The sequence below is a fragment of the Ixodes scapularis genome, unplaced genomic scaffold (genome assembly GCF_016920785.2).
Source record: "Ixodes scapularis isolate PalLabHiFi unplaced genomic scaffold, ASM1692078v2 PGA_scaffold1__304_contigs__length_218370807, whole genome shotgun sequence".
In the NCBI taxonomy this organism is placed as follows: domain Eukaryota; kingdom Metazoa; phylum Arthropoda; class Arachnida; order Ixodida; family Ixodidae; genus Ixodes; species Ixodes scapularis.
This window is the reverse complement of record NW_024609846.1, coordinates 15,435,243-15,461,451: the sequence shown is the minus strand read 5'-3', so window position 1 is coordinate 15,461,451 and position 26,209 is coordinate 15,435,243. Positions and strand designations below refer to the sequence as shown.

General features: G+C 42.0%; 1 protein-coding gene across 1 annotated transcript in view; it reads left to right on the top strand.

The window, feature by feature from the left end:
* The window catches only part of LOC121836173 (clotting factor G beta subunit-like), a 36,225-nt gene extending 14,044 nt beyond the window's left edge, over positions 1-22,181 (top strand). The window contains exons 2-6 of the mRNA XM_042290993.1: positions 14,525-14,744; positions 15,351-15,579; positions 15,650-15,785; positions 16,049-16,314; positions 21,861-22,181. Coding sequence (XP_042146927.1) covers positions 14,525-14,744; positions 15,351-15,579; positions 15,650-15,785; positions 16,049-16,314; positions 21,861-22,181 — 1,172 coding nt within the window. The remainder of the gene's footprint in view (positions 1-14,524; positions 14,745-15,350; positions 15,580-15,649; positions 15,786-16,048; positions 16,315-21,860) is intronic.
* Positions 22,182-26,209: the final 4,028 nt, after the last annotated feature.

Sequence of the window (26,209 nt, the reverse complement as noted above, 5' to 3'; positions counted from 1 at the left end):
GGCTACAAATGGCTTAAAGTGATTAGCAATTATAAGTAGCAGCTATTTCTTTGTCTGCAAACAGAAATTGCTTCATGTGGCAAGTTTTGGCTATTACCGTCTACTTTTTTACCAGACTGGCTTTAAACGGCTATGAATGGCTATTCGTGAATATCAATTCAACGACTATGAATGGCTATTCATGAATATCCATTGAATGACTATGAATGGCTATTCATGAATATCCACAATTATACTTGCTAAAGCCACTGCTACCCTATTAAAACCAATCTGAATAAAAATGAATGATAATAGTCAGCAACAACTACTAAAAGCACTAAAAGTGCTCATAAATATCAAGACTAGCCACTAATAGCCATTTGTAGCTATTTTAAGCCAATTTAAAAGAATAAATGCTTATATTTATTAAGTGAAGCTTGAAGACAGTTTCGTCCATAAACTTTGAAATACCACAGAATTGTCAATTATACTCACTAATAGCCACTGCAAGCCATTTGAGGTGGTTCTGGCCAGAAATAGACGCTAATGGCCAACAATGGCCAATAAAAGCCATTCCAGTCAGTAAACATGAAACCTGCTTATAAATATCAACACTAGTCACTACTAGCCATTTGTAGCAATTTTAAGCCAATCTAAATGCTTACAGTCAGTAATAACCACTTGTAGCCAGTTTCATCCAGAAACACTGAAATAGCACATAATTGTCAATTATACTCACTAATAGCCCTTGCAAGCCATTTGACGCGAATCTGGCCAGAAATGGATGCTAATAGCCAACAATAGCCACTCAAAGCCATTCCAGTTAATAAACATAAAACCTGCTTATAAATATCAACACTAGTCACTACTTGCCATTTGTAGCAATTTTAAGCCAATCTAAATGCTTATAGCCACTAATAGCCACCTGTAGCCAGTTCAATCCAAAAACACTGAAATAGTGCATAATTGTTAATTATACTCACTAGTAGCCATTGCTAGCCATTTGAAGCCAATTTCGTCAGAAATAGAGGATAAAAGCCAACAATAGCCACTTAAAGCCATTCCAGTTGGTAAACGCAAAAAATCGCTCATAACTATCAACAGTAGTCACTAAGAGCCATTTGTAGCCAAATCTTGTCATCGCAATACAAATAAATGCTTATAGCCAGTCAGGGATGGGCAAAATACATGGAAATATGTATCGAAATACAAATACAAAATACTTCGTCAAAAATGTATTTAATTACAAATCTAAATACAGTTCCAAAAAAGCATCCAAGTACAAGATACAAATACAACCAAATAAATTTGGTCTCCTCTAAATACTTTTCCAAATACATTCCTCAAAATTTGCGTCAGCGACTTCAGGGCACCTGCAACCGGTTTCTGGGTAGCTCATTTTAATTTTGCATTGCACACTCGGGAGTTAGTGTGCGAGGCTCTAGTAACGTACTAGAAATATAATCACAAAAATGTAATCAGCTTGGACGTAATAGGGGAAAAAAGTGCAGAGCTTCACGCAGCTTTTTTTGTCAATTACATTTTAGTATAGACCAACAAAGAACCAAGACGACCATGACGCGCAGCACTAGCTAGATAATGTTTTATTGTTGCAACTTGCACCAGTTACGAAAATCTGGACGACCCGCGCATTTAGAATGTTCCAGGCAAAAATATGGATGGAAATTAGGCTGGAAAACATCACAAGTTGTTACAGGCACTTATTTAACCAGTCTGCCTGTGAATGTCGATTTCGTCACTATTCTTGCCCTGGACTAGCACCGTAATCACAAAGTCGCTAAACGCGTGTGCTTGATTGAGAGACACTGCATTCGATGCAGAACGTAGTTTTCTTCCTGCTCTGGACAGTGACAATAAATTTGAGGGATGTATTTCCGCCCACCAAATTGTATTTAATTACAATTGCATTTGAAATACCCACGTTTTAGTATTTAAATACACACGTCAAATACATTACCCAATTTGTAATTAAATTCAAATGCAAAATACACAAAGTAATTGAAATACGTATTTAAGATACTTGAATTTGAAATACTGCCCATCCCTGTAGCCAGTTATAGACACTTGTGGTCATTCTCATCCATAAACACTGAAATAGCACTTAATTTGCAATTATACTCACTAATAGCTATTGCTAGCCGTTTGAAGCCAATCTGGTGAGAAATAGATGCTAATAACCAACAATCGCTACTTAAAGTCATTCCAGTTAGTAAACACTAAAACACACATAAATACAACACTACTCACTATAGCCCTTTGTAGCCTACATTTCAATCAAATATATCTAAAATTTGATGCATAAGCCAATAATAGCCGTGAGCCCATACTCATTTTTAAGTACCGAAAAAGCACCTAATTGTTTAATTATATCATCAACATCCATCAGCAGCCATTTCAATTCAATCTGGTCAAAAATAAATACAAATAGCCAACATTATCCACTTGAAGCCATTCCATTTCGTAAATATAAAAATAGCTCAAGTAATAGTTATCTACTAATTGCGGTTTGTAGCCATTTGCAGTCAATCTATTCCAAAATAGGTGCTTATAGCCACTATTAGCCACTTGAAGCCTTTCTCATTCATAAACACTCAGACAGCAGATAATTGTTAGTATGCTGACTAACAGCCATTAGTAGCCATTGAGCCAATCTGGTCAGAAATATATTCTAATAGTCAACAATAGCCACCTGAAGTAATTCCAGTTCATAAACAGAAACAGCTCAGTTTTCATTACTCATTAATATTTGTAGCCATATCTTATAAATATAAATAAAAGTGGAGGCTGATAGCCAATAATAGCCAGTTGAAACCATATGCATTCACCAATGCCGAAAGAGATAATGGTCAATTATGTCATCAATAGCCATTGGCAGCCATTTAAGGTCAATCTGGTCAAAGAAGATGCTAATAGCCAACAAAAGCTACTTGAAGCCGTTCATAAGAGTAAGCAAAAAGAAAATCACATAATTATCAATAATAATCACTTCTAGTCACTTGGAGTCATTTTAAGTTGGTCTCATAAAAAATTGATGCCTATTGCCAATTATGGTCACTTGGAGCCAAGGGCATAATAAGACATGTTTCGGTCGGAATAAAACAAATAAATAAACAAGCTCAAAAAAGGTTAATAATCATTGAGATTGTACAAAATCGCTATACAAACCCTGACTGGTCTATACAACACACTGCATTTCGACATGAAAATACCAAGAGGTCCAATATCACGAGCTTGTGCTCCCTATGCTCCATCAAAAAAATGGGAATATTTCATAGACTATCAATTTCTCTAGCGAGTCAGACCCGCTTGAGTCAGTTCCGGCGAAAGTGGCGAGTTGTCCACTCCACACCGCCAGGATCGCTTTCTACTTCTGTCTCCCATTTTACCCTGGAGTTTCCTGTATCATTCTCAAGGGTATTTGTTTAGAGTATGAAACACGAATTTCTATTTTCGCCTACACCCCCAGGGGAAGTAGAGCAGGCAAGCAGACGTCCAGGCACTGTCGACGTAGATGGTCGCTATCAGGCTCTTAGATAAATACTAGCTTGAAAAGTGTTGTGGTTCATCATCACGAGAGCCGAGTTACACTGGACTGCCCCTTGAATTATCATAATATATACATAAAAACGATGTCTTTTAAATCATGACGCTCAATCTCTGTTATGTAGAATTAACGCAGACATGCGGGTGTCCAAACCCCATTAAAGTTTCCCAAGGACTCAGGACTTGGGAGACCCCTGGTATGCCTTTCAAGATATACCAGAGGTCTCCCAACTTTATAGCTAAGGGACCGGGTTAGGTGTTTTTCGCGGCCTTGAGGGCCAGAAAATAAGCAAGTAAATAATAAGAAGCGTTTGGTGAGCGTCGCAACGCGATATCTTTACACGCGCTTATTTTTGCGCCAGTAGGGACGGGCGTGCTTGGTGACGGGCCGCGGCCCGGGGGTTACTACGAGGGCCGCGGCCAGTCGCGGGCAAGTGGGGCGCCCTCCGCGTTTTGGATCCGATCCGCGTATTATGCTTTCGAGAACCCCGACTTAAGCGGTTATCCGAAAGAAGTCAGGAGTATTCATCAGCTTTACGCTGAAAACAATAATAGTAAAATTACTGAATCCTTCAGACATCTCAGTGCCGAAACCTTTAATGAAGGGTCAAATTATCACGAGACATTTTCTAATGTATCTTCCAGTCTCTCGGAAGTGGGCGGTAATACCAGACGCTAAAACCAGACTTGTAATCCCTTACAAGTAACACTTCCTAAAGTGATCTTGTAATTGCCACTTTACTTTTTTGCACCAGTAATTTGTGATGTAATTTTGGTACAAAATATTTTAACAGATTACTTGAAATACAGGTTACTTTTTTTAAAAATATGAACGCAACACAGAACTGGAGCAATATAAGGAGAAAATTTAGCCGCACAAAGACAGAGCGATTCCGACCAAAAGGAAAACATCGAGAGGAGAAGAATGACCACAATAATAACTCGATTTTTTTATGACCGGTCACTAGACGCACTAGAAAAACGTTGAAGGCATCCAGAAACATGTGAGGAAAAAAATATCATGTCGACAACGCCGAGTAGGCTCTTTCCCTCTCCACCGCTTTTAAATGGTGCTTTACATCTCCTGGGCAACAGAAACTTCTTCGGATTTATTTGCTCTTAAATAAAGTATTTTGTTTTTTACCAGGACTACCATAATGCGGCGTTTGAGAAATGGAAAGTACTGTTACATAACATTCTTGAAAACATCAAAATTGTTTCTAACGTTTTCTTGATAGGTTTACGTGAAAAGTGACGGGAAGCTAATTTGTGAAGTAACGAGTAAAGTAATTCGTTAGTTTTTAGCAAAAGTAATTTGTTACGCGAATAAATTAGATTGGAGGCTCGATAATTTGTATTGCAATCCATTACATCTTTCGAGTAACGGGAACAAGTCTTCTAAAAACGCCTCTGCGCAGCGGCAAAACCACTTAATTGTTCAAATGTTATTATAAGTGCGGTTTCCATCTGCGGATGAAAGAAGGCACATCCTACGCCGCTCACATCAACATAAGCTCATTTAACGCGGACACGTAGCACATGAACATAACGTAATAAGGCACTTGAGCTGATTTAATGTGAAGATTTGTAAAACCCAAGACGGAGGCTACGAAGAGGGGACAAACACAAGACGTCTCGGACTTGACATTTTTCTCCAGCCTGAAACAGCAGCGCGGAAGGTACCTGCCGATATTGAGAACAATATATAGGGTGGCTAAAGTCGCCAGGCTCGATCTAAAATGGACCGTAAAAATCGACGCCTGCCCGTAGCCCCTCAAACTTTTCGTCAAAGGTGTATTTCATAGGTCGGTTTTTTCTTGTAGAATTACAAAGCGTAGTTCTCTTTCTGTAAAAAATAAGGCCAAGAAACTTGCCTGGGTCAACGGCGGGAGGCGACGCAGACGACCAAGTCAAGGTGCGGGGTGTGTTTGACACTCCTATTGATAGATGGCGCTACCTCCTTGTTTCCGTCAGAGTTCTGGTTTCGGTTTGCTTTCAATGAAATATCGAAAGTGCCCGCGTCGACCGTGGTTTATTGACACCAACATAATCGGTTTTGTAATCTACCTTTGGCGTGAAAATAAATGCAGACAATGATAGAAAAACTTCAAGTAACAAAAATAAAAGAAAACGCGGTTGCATAACGACAACGCTGACGGCGCTCTTGCTGCCGGCGGATTTCGTCTGCGTGTCGTCTGCTTTCTTTCGCTGGTCGGTTGCATCCTCGGACGCTGCTTCCGAGACCTTTTTTTTTGTTTTGTTTTGCCGCGGTTGGTGGAGAGACAGCCACCATGCGTCACTTTGGATGCTATTTACACCGCATGCACTTTTGAGACACGGGAGGCTGCCAAAGCAAGCTCCAGATAAACAGCAATTAATGGCTCTGAAAAGAGCCTGTCAGTAGGAGCCCGCGGTTTTCGCGGTTGTCAAAGCCGCTGGTCATATGTGCAAAATGGATAGATATGTGATCTTCAGTTCTCGTTGTCTTCAGTCCACATGTCCACCTCGAACTTGGAGGCACTTGTGCAGTCTTCGCTCATAATCCCTGAAGGCTGCCTCCCGCATGTTGTCCGTGATCGCATCGAAGGCGGATATAATCCGCTCTTTTAGTTCCGTCATCGAGCGTACGCGAACTGCGTAGACCTGGGCTTTCACAAAACCCCAAACAAAAAAATCACAAATTGTCAGGTCAGGGGACCGTGGGGGCCAGGGCATTGTCGGTGACCCTCGACCCATCCAGTTGCCGGGAAAGGTTCTGTCAAGCCAGTCTCTCACTGCGGTGGCGTAATGCGGTGGTGCTCCGTCTTGCTGGAAGATGCACACCTCCCTTTGCATGTGCGAAGCTTCCAGCTCCGGCAAGACGTCCTGTTCGAGCATGCGAAGGTAGGCGTCGCCGGTGACCGTGCCTTCAAAAAAGAATGGACCGACAACGCCTTCCCTCCAAAGTCCACACCATACTACGACCTTTGGTGACTGGATAGCCTCTTCAATGATCCAGTGGGGGTTCGTCTCGGACCAGCAGCGGGTGTTTTGCTTGTTCACGTGCCCATCCAGATGAAAAATAGCTTCGTCCGGGAAAAGCAGAAACGGAAGGTGGTTCCTGTTTGTGGAGATGCGCCCAAGTTCGTCCACGCAGAACTGCTTTCGCCGTTCATAGTCATCTGGCTGCAGCTCGAACAGAACCTGTGGCTTGTACGGATACATTTGTCGGCGGATCACCATCCAGACGAAACTTTTACTGATGCCTAGTTGTCTTGCGACTTGCCGCACGGACAGGCGTGGGTTCAATGCAAATGCCGCAAGCACGGCGTGTCGTTTGTTCTGCTGTGGCGACCTCTCTTCAAGTACTCGCAGCCTGGTCTGCACAGTGTTTTCCGTGTTGAATCGGTGCACCCAGCGCAGGATAGTCCGACGGGTGGGCGGACGCCTGCGAAAAGTGGCTCGAAACTTCGATCTCACTTGCCTCATACTCCTGGTTTCTGTAAACCAAAGGACTACTTTTGCCCTCTCTTCGACGGTCAGGTGACGCATTGTGGCTGTTTTCTCCCCAACCACGACAGAAAAGGTCTCGGAAGCAGCGTCCGAGGATGCAACCGACCAGCGAAAGAAAGCAGACGACACGCAGACGAAATCCGCCGGCAGCAAGAGCGCCGTCAGCGTTGTCGTTATGCAACCGCGTTTTCTTTTATTTTTGTTACTTGAAGTTTTTCTATCATTGTCTGCATTTATTTTCACGCCAAAGGTAGATTACACAACCGATTATGTTGGTGTCAATAAACCACGGTCGACGCGGGCACTTTCGATATTTCATTGAAAGCAAACCGAAACCAGAACTCTGACGGAAACAAGGAGGTAGCGCCATCTATCAATACGAGTGTCAAACACACCCCGCACCTTGACTTGGTCGTCTGCGTCGCCTCCCGCCGTTGACCCAGGCAAGTTTCTTGGCCTTATTTTTTACAGAAAGAGAACTACGCTTTGTAATTCTACAAGAAAAAACCGACCTATGAAATACACCTTTGACGAAAAGTTTGAGGGGCTACGGGCAGGCGTCGATTTTTACGGTCCATTTTAGATCGAGCCTGGCGACTTTAGCCACCCTATATTTACGGTTTATTATCTTATATACGACTTCATATATACTACTTGTTGAGTGAGAAAACCATAATTATTAGCGAAGTGATAATAATTAACAAATTTATTCAAAATCATTAGCAACACATGGATTTTTGACTCCGTGGTAACCTTTGCGCTAAGTCTCACCCAACATGCGTGTAGAGATGGCGCATATGTCTCATATCATTTGATTACATAATCTAATAGCCAGTTACCCATACACAACTAACATTATTCTTTCTCACGATAATGCATCCGTTGCTTCTCGAGAGATCTGCATTGACTTTAACACGTTCCAAAACCAAATCGAGACTCAAATCAGATCAAATATATATTTCTACTTATAGGGGCTGTTCCGCCAATACCTGTCTTGCACATTACAGACTTATATTGATCTCGACAACATTGTATGTTGAAATAAACGATCGTATTAAAACAATGCACTACAAGGTAATAAGCATGTGAGCGACAACTTCTGCAAGGAAACGATTTTGAAGAGGACAGTCAGTGATTAAAATGATAATAAACTTTCTTTTTACAAATCAAACAATCCCCCTCAGAGGCTCCAATACAAGTTGACGCTTCTATGGTTATACAGTTGTGTTTGCCACCTTCTGAAATTACTCAGCCTTGAAAGGAAAATTAGCTTTATAGAACATCAAAAACGTTCTATCTGCTTTAATTAAAGTTAATTTAGCATATACCTTTACTTCGGTGTGATATACTTTTTCGCTCTTCTCACGGTATGTAGATAATAAGAATTTTTAATACAAATTTAAAATAAATGTTTGTGTTAATCCTGAAATCAGGTTTCATTCGAAATAGCAGACTCGTCATTGTGAATAAACCTGGAGACAAATAACGAAAACTGGGGACAACCACAAGACTGTCTCTAATTTAGGGACGGTGTTGTGGTTGTTCCCTTCATTCGTTTCTTGTCTCAAGGTTTTTTTTTTTCACCATGATCGTACAACAGCTCGCCTGCGCAGTAAATTTGATTTTAGCAGACTCTTAGTTTACGCGTCGAAATGCTGGCTTTATAAGCTTGGTGCATGTGTTAACTAATGACAAACATTTCGTTAATCCTTAAGATTTTATTTTTTGTTCACGTCCAGATTTAAAAAGCCCTTCTGTAGTTTTTTGGGAGCACCACTTTCCGCGATCACGTTGAGAATATGGTTTGCTAATCAGTGAAGTGCATTGCTTTCCGTTGCCTCATCTCTGTCTGTACCCATCTGCACCAAGCGTAGTGAACGTTCGTTGAGGGAGTCGCTACAATCATTTGATTCAACTGTCGGTGTGGTTTGTACCGTGAAGCCGCACTCGCACTGCTTATACATAATAGAAAATGCAGTCTGCATTCCTATTCTAACGCAAGTCACCGCGAGATTCGTGCTTCGAATTTCACATGGCAATGCGTTCAAGAAAACATCTGGCACGCGGCATTCGAAACAAGGGTGTTGCAGTAACTCGTGTTTGGAAACTATTTTCTTTTTAATAATGCATGAGCAGTATTACTCTGGTTTTACAGTTGTTCTTAAGTTTCCGCTGTTGTCTCTTATAGAAGCCCTTCATACTGATTTCAGTATATTAAAACATCTTCCATTGCATGCGTCGAGCTTATAAAAGGAGAAACCGCACGAATTATTTGCTCTTTGTTGGTCGTAAAACTGCGATGTTCTCATAACAAACATTTACTTGGTCAAAGGTTTCATCCGGGGTTTCACCTTGACGGTTAAACATTCGTGCTGCTTAATGCACTGCGTCAGCAAAAAAACGCTGGTTCTGTTTTCGTTATCCTTTTGGTCAGTGTAAGTAAAATGTACTCCAAGGAATAAAGTCGTAGTGCTTACTAACTTTCTGTTCGTAACTGCTTGTGATATATGTTACTAACCTTTAGCCACACCTAGTAACAGGTGTTTCCTTAACAGTCACTAACCAAGGAACTTAGTGAAGGCAAATAGTCTCATCCGTAAGACCAAGTAGAAACCACTACATTGGTTTAGAATCAATATGGAACTCCTGAAAAATATATAGCTGCCACTTAGCTCAAGAGTCTAGGTGGTGCAAGGTATAACCCAATTTAAAGGACACAAATATATTTGCATGGCTCACGCAGTTAGCTCCATATCTCCTTCAGTTTATACTGCACAAATATTACAGAGATCATCAATCGGCTGGACGTATCACGGGCATGCAGACTTGTACACGCCACTAAAAAAATATCTGCAATGACATATACATTTACCCAAAGCAAAATTGTAACTAATTGCTCTTATAATTACTCTTACATAGAAGTAAGTGTTCGTTGCTTCAAGGAGTAATCTTTTAGTCTCACAGAGTTACTTTTACTTTATGTCGTAGGGTGAACCCAAATAGAATATCAGTACGAAGTCCAAAACGAGTGTAGCACGGGTCGGCCGTCCCACAGCGCAGGGTTCTTCAGCTTGATGTCTGGTGAGGAAACGGCAGCGCAGCGTCGCTCCATTGCGTGAACCAACGACTGCCAAGTCGTGATTCTACTCTTTAACATTCTTACCAAAGGATTAAGACTGACGGCAGCTATTGTTTTTTTTTTATCAGTTGGATTGAGGAGACTAAGAATAACGCGAAAGATTCCTGTAAAAATACGCATTCTACCGACGATGTGCCCAAAAATGGAAAGAAAGCAGCAACAAAAAAGAGATTGCCATTTTATTTAGGACACAAACAGCGGACGCACCGCAAGAGTGACAGGAATGTGGGTAGCTTGAAGCTTCAAGAAGAATAGATAAAGAAATAGAACAAAATGAAATAAACAATTGCATTTCCAAAATAACGAAAGCTGCTCGTTCATCATTTTGAGCAACCTGCCAGTTACGCCGTTTTCAGTCAATTTCGGTGGTGAACTGTGTTTCAGCGAAATACGGCACTTCCACTCTTGTTGTGACATTATACTAGCTCTCGTAGTTACTATACCCGAAGAGGTCATTGCTAACTGTCTCGAGCTTTTGGATGGCGCGCAATCGTTAGATATCCTCCTCTCTGTGTGTTCGAAAGCAAAGAAAGAGTGAAATGGCTAATATAACAGACAGGCAGAGACCTTCTATACAAACTCGCCTAAACTTAGACAGTTTTTTTTTTGTTTTTTTGTTTTTTTTTTTAGAAGGGAATTTTTCGATATTGGGAGATTTGGGAGTATACTTGAGACCGAGACCCAAGGTTTCATATAACTGCGCTTTCCTCTTTTCTTGTAGGCGAGCAAGCTGCAGTTGCAAACAAAATGGTAAAACAAAAAATGAATCTAGGTGTTAGGCGACCTGAAAAGGCTTTGAGCCTCTGGAGACTGCCAGGCCCTGCGCTTCATAAGTGCAAGTGATAATGTGATTTAGGTAATGCTCATCTTAGAAAATAAAATGAACAAATTTGTTTGGTGTTGATATTCCCACTTTTTTTTACGTGAATAAAAACGAAAATATGACGGATTAAACCATTCGCTTACCTAAATATCTAATGCAATTACTTTACAATTGTTCTGTAAAATATGTAAATATTGCCTTACACAATTACTTATAATTATAATGAAATAGTTGTAAGTTCGTTACTTGTAACGGGTTACGTAAACGTCCACATACAGGGATCACATGCACAAACCGAGCTCACAAAAACAAGTACATCACTGCCCGCTAAACAAATCACTGGCTCTCTCGGCAGTTTTTTTTTTTTTTACTTTCATACCCTCCTTTCTGAAAGCAGATTTACCTCAGTGATAATCGCAGCAATCAATAATTTTACAAAAAACATATTTTTTAAACTAAGGTTTACTTTTCACGACATTGATTTTAAATGGCACAAGGGATACATATTTTAGTAAATATAACATTCCCGCTGCAATAATTCGCGATGGCCAATGTAACTACCTGATGCTCTGAACTTCAGAGCCCTGTTGTCGCCTTTCTTTATAACAACTTAATGTACCAATGAATCAACAGCTACAGAGCGGCAACACGTCGTTGCACTACACGACCAAATATAGTTATAAGTAAATAATTTGTTGGGCGTAACATAACAAAATAAAAATGTACATATCATTACCATTTGTGGACTAATTCGAAAATGCAATAACATTATTCAAGATGAGCCAAACGTATAGAATTTATTTTTTTAGATCTTTCGGGTTTTCTTAATTTAAATTCACCGGAGGTCTTCCAGTTCCACGCAAAACAAACACGGTGTCGTTTTCGTGTTCGTCGTTAGGTGCCATCGGTATTGTGTATTGTCGGTGCCTTCTGTGAGCTCGCCCGCTGTTCGCCCGTAGGATTTTCGCAATGCTTGTCCACCAAAAGTCGTCACAGCAAACCAAGAAATTGGTGGGCAACGTGTACGCATAAGTGAGTCACAGGGAACTTTGACCCTTTATTCTTCAAGGATACCGGCAGCGAGGCCACCGGCCTAAATGAGAAGGAATGGGCTTTGCGCCCGCCGATCCCTGGGTTCTGCTAATAGAGCTTTCGCTATGCGTATTCTGAGCTGAGGTGCGCTAACACCCCCCCCCCCCCCCCCCCCGTCCCCTCGTGCGCTTAGCGGAAACTCAACGCTATCCAAATAGAGTTTGACTTCGCGCCGCAGACTGCGCGTGCTCCTATTTTTGTATTTCGCCCCGCGCTGTGATTTTTCAGCAACAGAAGTGTTTCCCCATTTATGACCTCAAACCAGCGCAGCGGTGATGAAATGCAAGGCATTACTTAAATTGTTGTCTTATATCTGTGTCGGTCGCAAGAAAAACAAAATTCGACGTGATCTAACACGGTCTAAATTACCTTGTCATACTGTCCGAGCACCTCAGTGAAACCGTTGACTTCAGTTTAAAAACGAATGAAACATTGGGAAACAGGCGCCACTATGCTTGCATACTCGATCGGCGATCGAAACTCAGCGACCTCAACTGCCATTCTAATACGAAATGAGTAGCAGTAGCAGATGCGTGTCAGTCACGCCAAAACCAAAACTGAAACCAAAACCAAGGAAGTCTGGTCCTAATTGGCCCGGTTAGACAGACGTCAGTTCTGGCACCGCCCCCTGATAGCTTTCTCTCAATGCCACAGAGAGACGTCCCCGAGTATAGTCCATCATTTTCGTGGCGTTTTAGAAGTCAAGAGTTCTCGTGTGCGGCTTCGATCGGCGCTCAAGTAGCTCGCGGAACTACGCACTTCAAAAGAGCTCTACGTCCTCCTCAATTTGCGACCCGGACGACCACTGTCAGCCACAAAGTTCTGTGAACCTTCTAAGCTGTTGAAACCCGGTCAGCGCGACTCCCCACCTGTATTGTTCTTTAGGAGTTTGCCGGACGCTTTTGAAAGTTTTGATTTATTTTTCTGTTCAGGATGCTTGCCCTTTTTGGTATTATCTTCCTCTGTGAGAACCAGAGAATACCAGGTCTCGTCGACGGCTTGGCGTTCGCAGCATGCCGACGAAGAAAGCGAGCATCAAACAGTTCGCGACGCAGGCCATTCGATGTTTTTCGATGATTGATTCAGTGGAGATAATCTTCGAAATGTTTTCCCACCTATGTTTGCTTTCGTCGCAAAACATAGCTGTTGGGTCCAGGGTAAATTGCGGAACAAATAAATCCCTTTTTTTTAATGTAAAAAAAAAAAACTTTTCATAAAATTCCCTAAAATAAACCGCATTCCGTCCCAATGCCGTGAATGGACTGTTCGTCACACTATATATTGGATCTGCCGTGTTTCCTGAGATATTTCTTAAATAAACCTTTTTTCGGGTCACGCGGCACCGTACGGTACGTGCAACTTATTGTTCGATTGATGAGACTTGTTGGATGTCATGTTGTGACCGAGAAATACCAATGACTCTCGGTTTTCTTGAGTGGAAAAATATTTTCGGCAGTTGAAATCTTTGTAGGTCGACACGGCTGAGTGTAGGGCATCTTAAAAATCTGCATAAAATACAACAAATATTCCACCTGTCTTTGATTTTGTTCTCTCGCGTACAGGGCGACCAAAAATAGCTTTCATTTGTTTTGTTTTTCAAGGACTTATACATTGCTTTTTTTTAAACATGGAGAAATTGTATTCGCCACAAGACACAAACGATGAAATAAAACGGATCAATTTAGCCACAACCAGTGTCCGGAATTTCGCTTACGCAGGCTGCTACTTCTTTTTGAAGAACTCACAGCCCAGCGCAGTCGGCCAACACAGACGTACTCTCTCAAACCTGGAACACGCGGTGTAAGCCACTGTATTCGAAAATGTCGCTGGAAGGGCCAAAAAAATGAGTGCGTAGGCACATAAAGTCATAATAGAGAGCTTTCGATGATTGATCCCATACCTAGAATACCTTTGATAACGATAAGATGCTTGGGAAAAAACAGCAACGGTGTATAGGGCATTGCTGTCGGAGTCATCGGAACGATCTACTAAAACTCTCTAATGATCACTTTCCCGATTTGCTTAACTTGTATGGCAACCGAATTTAATGTCCGTGGAATATTTGAGGTGAAAGAGCTAGTGAAAAAGCCGTAATGGCCATAGATGCAGCTACAACTAGCTTTTTGTTAGACTGTAGAATTATAATTCTTTCGGTACGCAAAGAACTGTCCCTGTTTCGCGATGAGTTTTAATGCATTACAGAAAACGACTCCCTCCTTCTTTATCATGGCACTTTACGACCTTAAACCCAAAACTATCCCTGCCATATCTCAGGTAGGATACACTCTGCAACGATGTTGCCTATTTGTAGAAAACAAAATTGTGCATTCCAAAATCGAATATTAAAGGAGTGCATACATTCACTTTTTTTGCAATCACGCTTTTCACCGCAAATTGTGTGTTTGAATGTGCACTCGGTAACTGAATGGTTACAGAGTCTGCAAGTCTAGCACGCACAGACGAAAATGATACGCAGTATAAGTGCGGAAAGCGCCAAAAAGTACAACATATTTCTGCAAGAATCATCAATGGTACCGAGGCTCTCCCGGAACACTGGCCCTGGATGGTCGCAATCTATAATTCAAACGACACCTTTGTATGCGGAGGGGTCTTAATTGGCGAGGAACATATAGTAACGGCAGCACATTGTTTTCGGTAAGTGATTTTTCTTTTCAAATTTAATGCAAATATGTATTTTTATTTGTTTTCATATAATGCTTAATTGCTGTCTCGCACATTCCTAGTCCGTTCTTCGTTAGTTTCAAGGGTTATTTAGCCACTCCCTGTGCAGTGCGGTTTGAGGCATGAAGCGACACACGCGTTTCTGCTTTTTGCAGCGTGAAATTCGCATTTGATGGCGGCACATAATTAGACAAGACACCCGATAATCAAATTTTATTTAAAGTTTAAACAATTATCGTGTGTCAGGCACTCCGTTTACACGTGGTGAGAAAATTGGCGTTTGAACTTCAATATGAATTTCTAACTTGAGGCCAATAAACGATATTGTACCTGTCAAAGGGGTAGAACGCAGGTTCTCTCTCAAATCTATTAATTAAATTTGTATATTATTTGTAAATGTAAAATTAAAAAGTGGTTGTGTGCAACCATTATTTTCTGTAGCGGTATTTATGTTTACCGCCCACCCTACTTGGACCTCGAAAGGTCCCCAGTATGTACAAAATCAATAAATAAATAGATAAATAAAACTTACTGAATTCGGTAACAGTAACTCTCTCTGCTTTTTCTTTATGATTAAAGAAACCAAGAGGCTCATGAGTTTTCAGTTCGTCTTGGAACCACACTCAGAACCAATGTTTCTCAATGTAACACTGCACAAGATTCTAATATACAAGAAAAGAAAACCAGAAATGCGGAAGTATCTCCAAAATTAGATGAAGAATACAATGAGGATTCTGAAATCCAGGTGATCTGTATTGAAGTTGAAAGCTTCTGCACCCCTATTCAAGACAACTGTCACCTCTTCATGGTACGTAAAAAGCAACGGTCCTAACACCTTTAAATGTTGTGCATCATGCTTTTTTATATTACTTTCGCAGAAAGACATTGCTGTTGTAAAATTAAAAACGAAGGTCAACTATACTGACTATATTCAGCCAATCTGCCTTCCGGAAAACTGTGTCGATCCCCCTGCAAGCAGTGCATCCTATGTTGCAGGCTGGGGACAAATATATGGTAAATTTCCTGATCTTAATATTTACTACAGACGCGATTCATTATAAAATACAACTCCGCAACTTCGAATGATTTCATAATTTATTTTTTGAGCTGGTAATTAAAAAGGTATTCTTGTGTGTTTTGTGACATATAGCTTATACTTTGATCAGACTGTGGTTTTGGTGTTTCACACATGCTGGCATACCAATAAGCCCCGGGAATGTACAATCATTCATATGGCCTTTATTAATATTTTAAATAAATATTTGTTTTACTCCCAGAGTATCACAGTCTAGATGAATATGAAGATTATTTTGAAGTCGAAGACGAAATAGGCGACCCTGAGATTCAGAAACCCGTAAACAAAACATCAAGTGAAGTAACTAGCGTGGAATCGCAAACGGAACCAGGAGGAATCATATCATTTCGAATCCCAAACACACTGATGGAACGGAAACATGATTTGATTGATAAGGATCAATGCACTTCCGAAATGAAAAGCGAAGTTCCTGACTACATCATTTGCACAAATGGAGGATCATGTCGTGTGAGTAAAGAAAATCCTTGAATTGTGCTTCCTACAACACTCAAATATCATATAATAAATCTTATTTCTTCTTGCATCTAAGTTCATAAAGCATGCAGTTCATTTTAGTGTAACCCTTTAATCCTAAATGTTTGTCCAGCCGATCTTCCCTCCGTCCGTGTCATCATTTCTCCGCTGTTTAGCGAGGAAATTGACGTTGCCTGTCCTCTCACGTTAAGAAATTGTTTCCTGCGCTAAATTGAGCAGGAAAATCTTAATCACGTTACCTGAGCACCAATTTAGTTTTTTAGTCAAATATGGAAACAAAATTGATGTCCCGTGATTTTAAAATCCGATTTAAAGACATTGCAATTGTTAAAGAAGAAATTTACATCACGTGACTTGTCACGTGGTTTTTAACAGGAAAATATTTGTTTGCCCCGCTAAATTTAGCAAGGAAATATCTGTCACGAGACCTTTACACCAATTAATTTTTTCTCTAACTTTACGGAGGAAATGATTCAGCATTGATTTTCCTTCTCTCCCGAAAGGCTTTGACGTTTTCTCATCAAACTGAGACGAGTATATCTCAAATAGTGTATCCCATGCATTGCAGGACTTTGGAAGTAAATGCCGCTCCGTTCATCTGGTGAAAAAACTAAGTTTGCCTCAAGCATCTTGATTTGTCTAGAAGTTTTGAATGATATTTATATTTATCTGAGGCATCTTCAATTTGCTTGTGTGACTAAACTACGTTCTCCGCATGATGTGGCAACTTGATTGCACATCAATACTTTTTACCCAAAGAAAGGACACGTTCTGGGTCATAATCGGCGTTTCCTTTCTTAACGAGATCTGGAGATCGAAAAGACATATCTCCTCCATATGCACGTGAAACCCACCACGATCACCAATATTCCTGTACGTATATTCAATCCGCCGGCGAGGGAGAGCAATCAGACTATTAGTGAAGGAATACATACTTTTTACTATAGACATCATTAATTACCGGCGGTGAGGAATATCGTCCAGTCGTGATATTCGGCCCGGTGAACAAATAAACGCTCTGTAGATGGACATTCCGCCGCAGATAAACGAAAACATGGCGGAGTATTGTTCGAGACACACGATTAAGCATGAGCTTTGAGAACTGCTGCGGGTCGAATAACATGAAAATACATGCAGAGCAACACTGGACGCGGATGCGCCAGAGCAAAATCGAAAAAGATGACCGCGGGAGGGTGCAGATTTGGCCTAGACGCCGCGGGAGCATTAGATGAGGCCTGGATGGGTAGCGGTTCACTGTACGTTGCAAGGCGGACGCTGCCGTTAGTGGCGCTGTCAATCAGCTTCGAAATTAGAGCTGCGCGCCGCATTTAGGTAATAATAATAATAATAGCTTCTTCGCAGATCCGAATCAAGGTACAAAAAAAACCGTCGCACCAAAGCACTTTTGTGCTTGTGCGTGAGAACGGGCAGTCCATTCAAATTATCTTTCTACGGGGGTACTCGGTTTTCAAAATCCTACAAACATTTTCTTCAAAAACTATTCAGTGTTGAGGCACAAGAGAAACAAAACGAAGACAAAATGTGTTCGTTACATTTTAGATGTCACGTACAATTACTAGGGAAATTGCAGTGTGACCAATTTGCCAAATACTCACAAACAACAAAAAAACAGTCATGATTCCAACAAACGACAAAACGAGGATCAGGTATCCCAAGGGGAAATACACGATGGCAACTAATAAACCAACGCGCTTTGTCAAGGTATCTGGTGGAAATCTACAAGTAATTTTAAGTAATTTTAATGCTGTACTCAGGGAATTGGAGAACGCATGAAGATTTCGCTTCATTGTTAATCTTGTACTCGGCCAAGGTACGCAGAAGAAAATAAAAAAGAGCTCGGGAGAACGACTAGTTAAGCTTCAGTTTTCTTTATACACGATTTCCTCCTTTCCTTTTTTACAGGTATTAAGGAGTGGAGGGTGTGAAATATTTAAGGAAGTTGGTTGACATATGCATGCACATAAAATATGCGGAGCCTAGTTCGTTAGTTAGTCTATATTTTTGGTATCTGAAGCGTTTCCGTGTTATCAGTTGACTTTCTTTGATGGTGTTCATTTTGAACTCGGATATGAAGTAATGATTCGATAGATTGACAAATTTGCGCAGTTTATTCACTTTCAATAGGTCAGGTTCTGACAGGTGATCGTCAAGCACTATATTTTCAAGTTTGGCTTCATAGGCGATGTTCCGCACCATCACTTTTATTAACTTAGTTATTCTTTGTGTTCCGAAGTCAGGATCCATAAATAATATTTCCAAAACTTAGTTTTGGCTCTGCCAACATTTGATAAATTAATCGTCTTAGCCAAATGTCCCCGGGCTTCCGCAAACTGTATAAGATGATATTGTCCGTAGGTGATTTATTAGATGATCTTCATGGGAATTTAACAATAGATGCTCGTCAAATTACGTGCCTAGATATTTTGTGTTTTGGTAAATGAAAGTGGCGTACAGTTGCGCTGATCATTGAGTCATATGTAAAAAGGGGAGTTTTGTAAGGTTAATACCATTTTGATGCGTTCGAAGGCACATAAGGTGTGTTTTTTTCATTGTTGTCAAATATAGAGTTTTCAGAAAGCTAGTTCATTATATTATTGAATTCAGTTTGCATGCTTTTGACTGCATTATATTAATTTTTATTTCCCAGGACTAATGCTGTATCGCCGGCGTACTGATAGAGGTTAGATTTTAGAGGGAGTTGGGCAAGACCGTTCACGTAGATGTTAAAAAAAGCATAGGGTCTAAAACAGATCCCTGAGCCACGCCGCAAGTTTTGTGCAGAGAGTCACTGAAGCATTTTTCTTTCCTAACTCGTTGAGTCCGGTTGGAAAAGTGAGTTTTAAACAAATATAGGAAGTTCCCCTGAAAGCCAAGGTTTTCTTTGTTATGTCGTAATATGGAATAGTCAATTGTGTCAAATGCCTTTGTCAGGTCAAGAAGTATTGGAAGTACTACATTATTAGAACCTATTTTTAGTTCATGCTATACGTCATGGCTTCACTTAAAAACGTAGTACAAAATTGTTGCCGAAAGCCTTACGGCGTGGGGTGTTGGTAATTTGTGAATATTGCTCACAAAAGAAGGTCATAATTTTTAAAACAGCTCGTTCCTTTATCTGCGAGATGAGGGACATTAGTGCGGCGGGCCTGCAGTTGCCTAATTCATTTTTCCAAGATTTTCTATCAACAGGTCGGACTATCGCAACCTTAAGTTTATCTGGTATAATACCGCCAGCAAAACATGATTTAAGTTGTTACAGTTCACTTTTATGTCTCGCGGTCTTAGTTGATCATATCCCGCAGGTTTTATGATTGGCATACTGTTAATTATATATTCTAGATCTGTACTTGTCATTTGTGGTATCGGTATGCCGAGTAATGTACATTCGACAGTGGCATTCCAGTGTCTGTGTATTGTTTACTGGCTGGTGCAAATTTTGTACAACTTTAGCGAAGTTGTTATTGAAGTTGTTACTGATAATATAGTAATCGGTTACTCCAACGTTTTGCTTTATACATTCCTCAATCCTGCCTTCAGGTGGTCTTTTCATCATTTGATTCACAATAGTTCGCGTTTTCCTGCACAGACTACAGATTCAGCTTCTTTTCGATGTTTTCAATCGTAGTCAAAACCGCGGTCATATGTTTGTTTTTCTGCACTTTTTGCGCCAATATAGCCGCTTGTCCGTGATCTGAACTTTCGGCAGTGTCCTGAACAATCTGGTCATCTCCGTGCTGTTCTTGACGTTGGGTGTTTAGTTTACAGGTTGCACAGAGCCAAGTCAGCGGATTTACCGCTTTTTCGGCTTTTTATGCGGCTTTCGAGCACTTCCCATTTTGATACAGGCTGTTGCATTTTGTGCATTTTAACAGTTGACTATCATCCATCACCTCTTTCATACATGCTAAACAAACATTTTCTTCGATGTGAAAAGTGACTCAGTACGGGAGAGCGCAGTCCAGCGAAGTGTGCGGTGCGAAAAGAAAGAAGAAAAAAAGAAGCACCCACCTGAGGAGCAGAAAGAAAATGTTACGTTCCGCTCAGTCACTCCGCCGGACTGCGCAGGTTCCCAATCCGCTGTTTGCTCATCTGGGCTATATCCCGCTTTGTCTGATAGGAGTTCCGGGTTACCTGCTTCGTGTCTACCTGGTCGGGCGGTGAGTCGAAGGCTGTGATGTTGCAGCCACAGTGAATCGCCTGGCCCGCTTTCTTTGTTTTCCTGGGCAGCAGAAAGGGAAACACGGCTCCTATACTTATCATACACCCTCCCCGATGCTGCTGTGAGATTACAGATCCACAAGGCATATGCTCCCGATAATTAAATTCTTTATCTAGTCGTTTCACAGCAGCGATTCGACAGAAACCACAACCCAAATGTCTGCTAAGGTTTCGATGGCAACCGGTCCCATGTTCAAGTGATCATGGTGTGCTCCTTTCTATTCGATGAACTCTATTCAACAAACGTCGCCCATGGGTGGTCTTCGCGCGGTCCTTTTGGCAACGTCAACCAGCTCTGAGAAGGAAAGTTTCAAAGAAATAGTTCCTAAGATTACAGCGCGATACACATACTTTTGCCTCTGTAGAAGTATTTGTGAGTTCGGCTGCGCTTAATTTGTGAAACATGTTTGTGTGAAATGCTCGACACTTTAACTCAATATTTTTTGTGACCACAATAATCAGACCGCACTCTCAATGTGTTACTAAGAGAAACCTGTGGTTATTCACTGAAAGCACGCGCCAATGAAAGAGTTAGCATCATGGATGAGTTGTATCTTTTTTTGGCTTGCATGTGTCATAAAACGAAGTATCATGACGTCTTGTTATGTCCAGATGTGCGCCTTGCTTGCGATCTAGATGGTAACGTTCTTGTACGCTCAGTTAGATTCTACACTGTTCTGCACGACTAAAATTACGAGCTTATTCTTTTCAAAAACTTTGTAGAACAGCTCCCCATTAGAAATACTAGAAACGTACTTATCTGAAAAAATGTTTAAATCCTCTTGTTTATGTTTTATTGCTATCAAGGGAAATATTTGGAGAGCCAACATTTGTGCAGCTTAGTATGAATCAATGTCGTAAAGGTTGAGTTGCAGTGCTGTGTCCACGAATATCAACACTGGTCAATATGTTGAAAGTTTACGTGAATAACGGCGGATGTGTATTGCTCTTACAATAGAAGCATAGAGAAATAACCTTGTCCGCCCTTTGTGGTCAACAAGAGCATTTCTCAAATAGATGCTTTCAATTTACAAGCAACACCTTGATGTCTGTTATTTTGTTCGTTCTGGGTATTTGTGTCTCTTACAGTAGAACGTTGGAAACATTAACGCTTATGCGGTACAACATGAAAACCTGCAAAACGCTGTAACATTAGCAGTAGTACTGCTAGTAAATCACGCGGAGAAACGTGTTAGGTTTCATAAAAACATATTTCGAATCTTTCTGTGTAGTATAAAACATCAAATTCAGTCTAATAATTTCTTACGCTTTATTTTCAGGGAGACAGCGGAGGACCCTTGATGTACGAAGATAACGGTCGGTGGACTCTTATTGGTGTGGTTTCTGACGGGCCAGATGACTGCTTTCACCCAGAGAGACCTACACTCTTTGTGAAGGTCTCGCACTTTGTGGACTCGCTTATTTCGAAATTTATAGAACATGGAAGTCACAGTGACAAAAATTCCACGTGTGCTACGGAGGATGCCCGTAAAGAGTGTGTAACGAGGTTCTTACAGTTTTACAACACGTCTGTAGAACCACAATACATCCCGAAGGGATCTACCTTCTATCAGCTCTACAACATGTCTGTAAAACCATGAGACATCCTGAAGGCACCTACTTTCGAGTTAATAAAAAAATATAAGAAAAAATGTTTACGCCTTTGTACACTTTTATTTGCCTGCATTTATGATCTTACTTGCTTCGTGCAAATGTGCGGGATTGCTCTCGATGCAAACTGGTAATGAAAATACGGTGAGTGAGCAGGGGAGCTGGTGGAAGTGACCTCTACTGTTACTTTTTCTACCACTGTCAACTGAATTTTCTTCGTCTGGCGCAGTCACCGGTTAAATTCATAATGAAAACTATCTTTGCTTCGGCTATACTCGTGCTCAAAATGCAATGAAATAACCTTTTTCTTTTGTTTTTAGCAAGAATGTTTGTTTCGTAGTGTCGAGATGACATCTCTGGTCACTGAAGTGATATTTCCTTTCCCTGCAGGGTTATTCCGAACGCTCCTTGGAAATGCCATTCGCAAGTTGATTAAAAAAATGTTCAGAAACGCTTATCTTAAAAATCATAATACGCGGGATGCAGCACTTATCGGAGCGATCGATTAAATTTGTTTAGAAGGCAGTAAACGTCACGTAACATTATGTTGTCAGGTCTGTCTGTCATGTGATACCATATAGTGAAATGTCTTCGCGTCACGTGACGTGGTCACGAGACGACTTTACGTCACGCGACCTTACGTCACGCGACATGGACATGTGATCTGACATCACTCAACGCCGTCACGTTTCGCGAACTTCGGACATCAATTCGTTGTCTTCGTAATATCGTAGCATCACGTGACCTGGTAGAAGTAACAAAGATGTGCAGGCCAGCTAGTGAACTTTTAAGGGCGATAGGAGGACTTCACAGCGGCGAAGCGCGGACGTGACCAGTTGGGCTACCCATGTAAAACCGCAGTGGGTCACACCTCGGCTCTGCAGGGTCCAAATTTACGAAGATGGGAGCTCCATTGCAGCAAAACGAGGGACATGCACTAGACTATCCATTTAAAACCCCCGTAGGCCCTACTTCGCCCCCGTGGGGGCGAAGTTGCGACAATGCTGGATCAACGGCGGGAAAACGTGGGCGTTCCCGATTTGGGCTATCATGTAAAATCCTTGTGGGTCCCACCTCGGCATTGCGGCAGCCAAATTAGCGACAGTGTGGGCTTCAGGGTGGCAAAGCGTTGGCGTGCCCCCGACTAGGGCTCCTTATGTAAAGCCGCCGTGGGTCCTACCTAGCCTGTGCATGGATCATGTTAGAAATGGTGCGGGCTCCACATGGCAAAGTATATAGGTATTATCGACTTGAGCTGCATAACTAAAAGCCCCGTGTGTCCCAACTAGTCTCTGCGCGGTCCATGTTAGCAATTTGGGGGGGGGGGGGGGGCTCCATAGTGGCAAAGCTTGGGCATATCCGACTTGCTTGGGCTACCAATGCAAAAACACCGTGGGTCTCACGTGCACCGTGCATAACCCACGTTAGCAATGGTGCGGGCTCTATGGGGCAAAGTGTAGCATACCCAACTTGGACGGCCTAAGCAAAACCCCGTCGGTCCCACCACGGCTGTTCAGGGGCCACGTTAGCAATGATGTGGGCGCCACTGTGGCAAAGCGTGGGCATATGCCCAACTTGAACCGCCCGTGCAATACCACCGTGGGTCCCACCTCTGTTATGCGGAGGCAGAGTTAGCAGAAACGTGGGCTTCTAAAGGAATACCATGGACATACTCAACTTGGGCTGCCCATAAAATGCCCACATGGGTCCCACATCAAAAATGCAGGGGCAGATTTAGCTCACAAGCGGGCTTCAGGGGGGCACCGCTTGGGCATGCCCATTGGCAGTGCAGATTGGGCATGTCCTATCTGCACTGCCAATGCAATGCACCCGTAAGTTCCACTTCGGCTATGAAAGGGGCGGGGGGTGGAGGGCAGAGATATTTCAAAAGTGGGCTCTACGGGAGCATGCGCAACTTCGGGTGCCCATGAAATTCCCCCGGCGTATTACCTCGATTATAAGGGGGCACGGTTAGCAGAGATGTGAGCTTCAAGGGGGCAAAGCGTGGGCATGCCCAACTTGGGCTACTTGTGCAACTCCGAATTGCTAATATTCAAAATATTTGCTGAAGTTTGTATTTATTTATCATAGCAGATCGGCTTACTATTTTACCAAATCACTTAGTGTTGTAATTTCAAGCCTGAGTGAGTAATTTTATGCTTGCTAAACGTTAGTACTAACTTACTACTCGGCCTGTACAGACCAGTGTCCGAAATCCTTGCCCCCAACTACAAATATGTGGATATAATAATCTTAAACGCAGGCTCTTGTAAAAAAAAGGGCCACGCATTCAACAACATTTCTGATTGTTACAGCACTATGTGCATCGATGTTTTTCTTGGAGCTTCGTGAATCTGCTTGTTCTGACGTTCTTGAACTACGATATATGTGAAGGTTTCTAATGAAACGAAGTCTTCCAAAACCGCAGCCCCCTGCTTTGTCATTGCACGGGCAAAAACAAACGTGCCGGCGCCCACGAAACAGAGCGGACACTGGTCTGTGTTGAGAAGGCCATTTTACGTGGGGTGGATTTTTTTTACGCAGAGTATTCTATTTGAGGGTGAATTCTAAAACACGCTCGTCAGGATGTCGTATCTGTTCTCAATTTCGGTGCCTGTAGATAGATCAAGCTGACTATCTATCTGGAGTGCCTTTCTGACAGTATTTTATATGAAAATGTACACAGGATGTTTTTTTTTCTATTTTGTGCACTTGAATTGCCCAATTTTGATAGGCTTGCTTCAAGACGTTCATTAATCTACAAAAAAATTTATTATTTTGGTCAGCAATCGTACCCGCAGAGGGCATATGTAAAAGCACGTGCTTGGGGACTAGCCTCATCGCGTACCCCAGCCACGTGGGCTATACCCGCACGTAGGGAGCACCTGCTTTAGTAGGTGCTTGGTCAGTGGCGTCACTACGAACCCCGAGCCATGCTGGTTTCGCCCACCCACGCCTGGCTGAGCGTGACTTAACCCCTGTCCGGGAAAAAAGGGGAGACTGGTGGTTGAGCTGAGCTCGGGGTACCTTTGGACCCTTTGAGGATCACCGGGCACGGTTTAAGTCACACCCAGCCAGGCGTGGGTGGACGAAACCACCATGACTCGGGGTTCGTAGTGACGCCGCTTCTCGTATACGAGTTTCCTGGCTTGGCCCAACAAGAATGATTCAGTCAGTCGCCTCTTCTACTCTCTTCTTCCTTCTTTCATTTTTTATTCAACATCTTTCTTATATGTTCTATACTCTTTTCCTTCCTTTTGCATCTTCCTATTCGGCAAGGATCAACCTTGGGTGGAAACAGGTCCTGTCCCTGCAACCACACTTGGGCATAGCGAACGAGTAGCACTGGTATATTTATTGTGCCAGCCAAGCCTTTCTTGCTAAGAGTCATTTTCTACACCCTTGTTGGGCTCCGTGGTGGGCGGTGCACCCGGGCATTGACGTTTTTCTCATAGGTATGGGTTCCAAAACTAAAACACATGATCGGGCCCTTAAAAGCTCCCGTATCAAAGTGCTATCACATTTCTCTCCGCGAACAATGCAAACGAAAATTTTACAAGATTTTGTGTTCTCCACTCTTACGATGTATCAAAACTACTCTCGAAATGTTCTCCGTTTCTAGTCGCCAAAGTGCTTCAAGGCACGTTAGAAGCGAAGTACGAAACCAAAAATCTCTTCTCAGGCGGCCTTCTTGTGGAGCTTTTACGGGAAATACCAAGCTACGGCTTTGATGAATCTCCAAACGATCCATGACCTCAAGTTGGCAGTGTCTCCTCATCGAACACTGAACATCATCCGTGGCGAGATCTCGGGAGATCATTTAATAGGCAGTACCGAGAAAAAAATCCCAAGAAGTTGTAGCTGCAAATCGCAGCACCATCCCACGTGATGGTGAGGAACGAACCATCAAACAGGTTGCTTCGTCCTTCGAGAGGCACACTTGGCCTCCCTCTATTAACGAAGGCTACATAAAATGCAAGGAGCGACCTTGCGTCCCAAGTCCGCCTCGCTGCTTTCG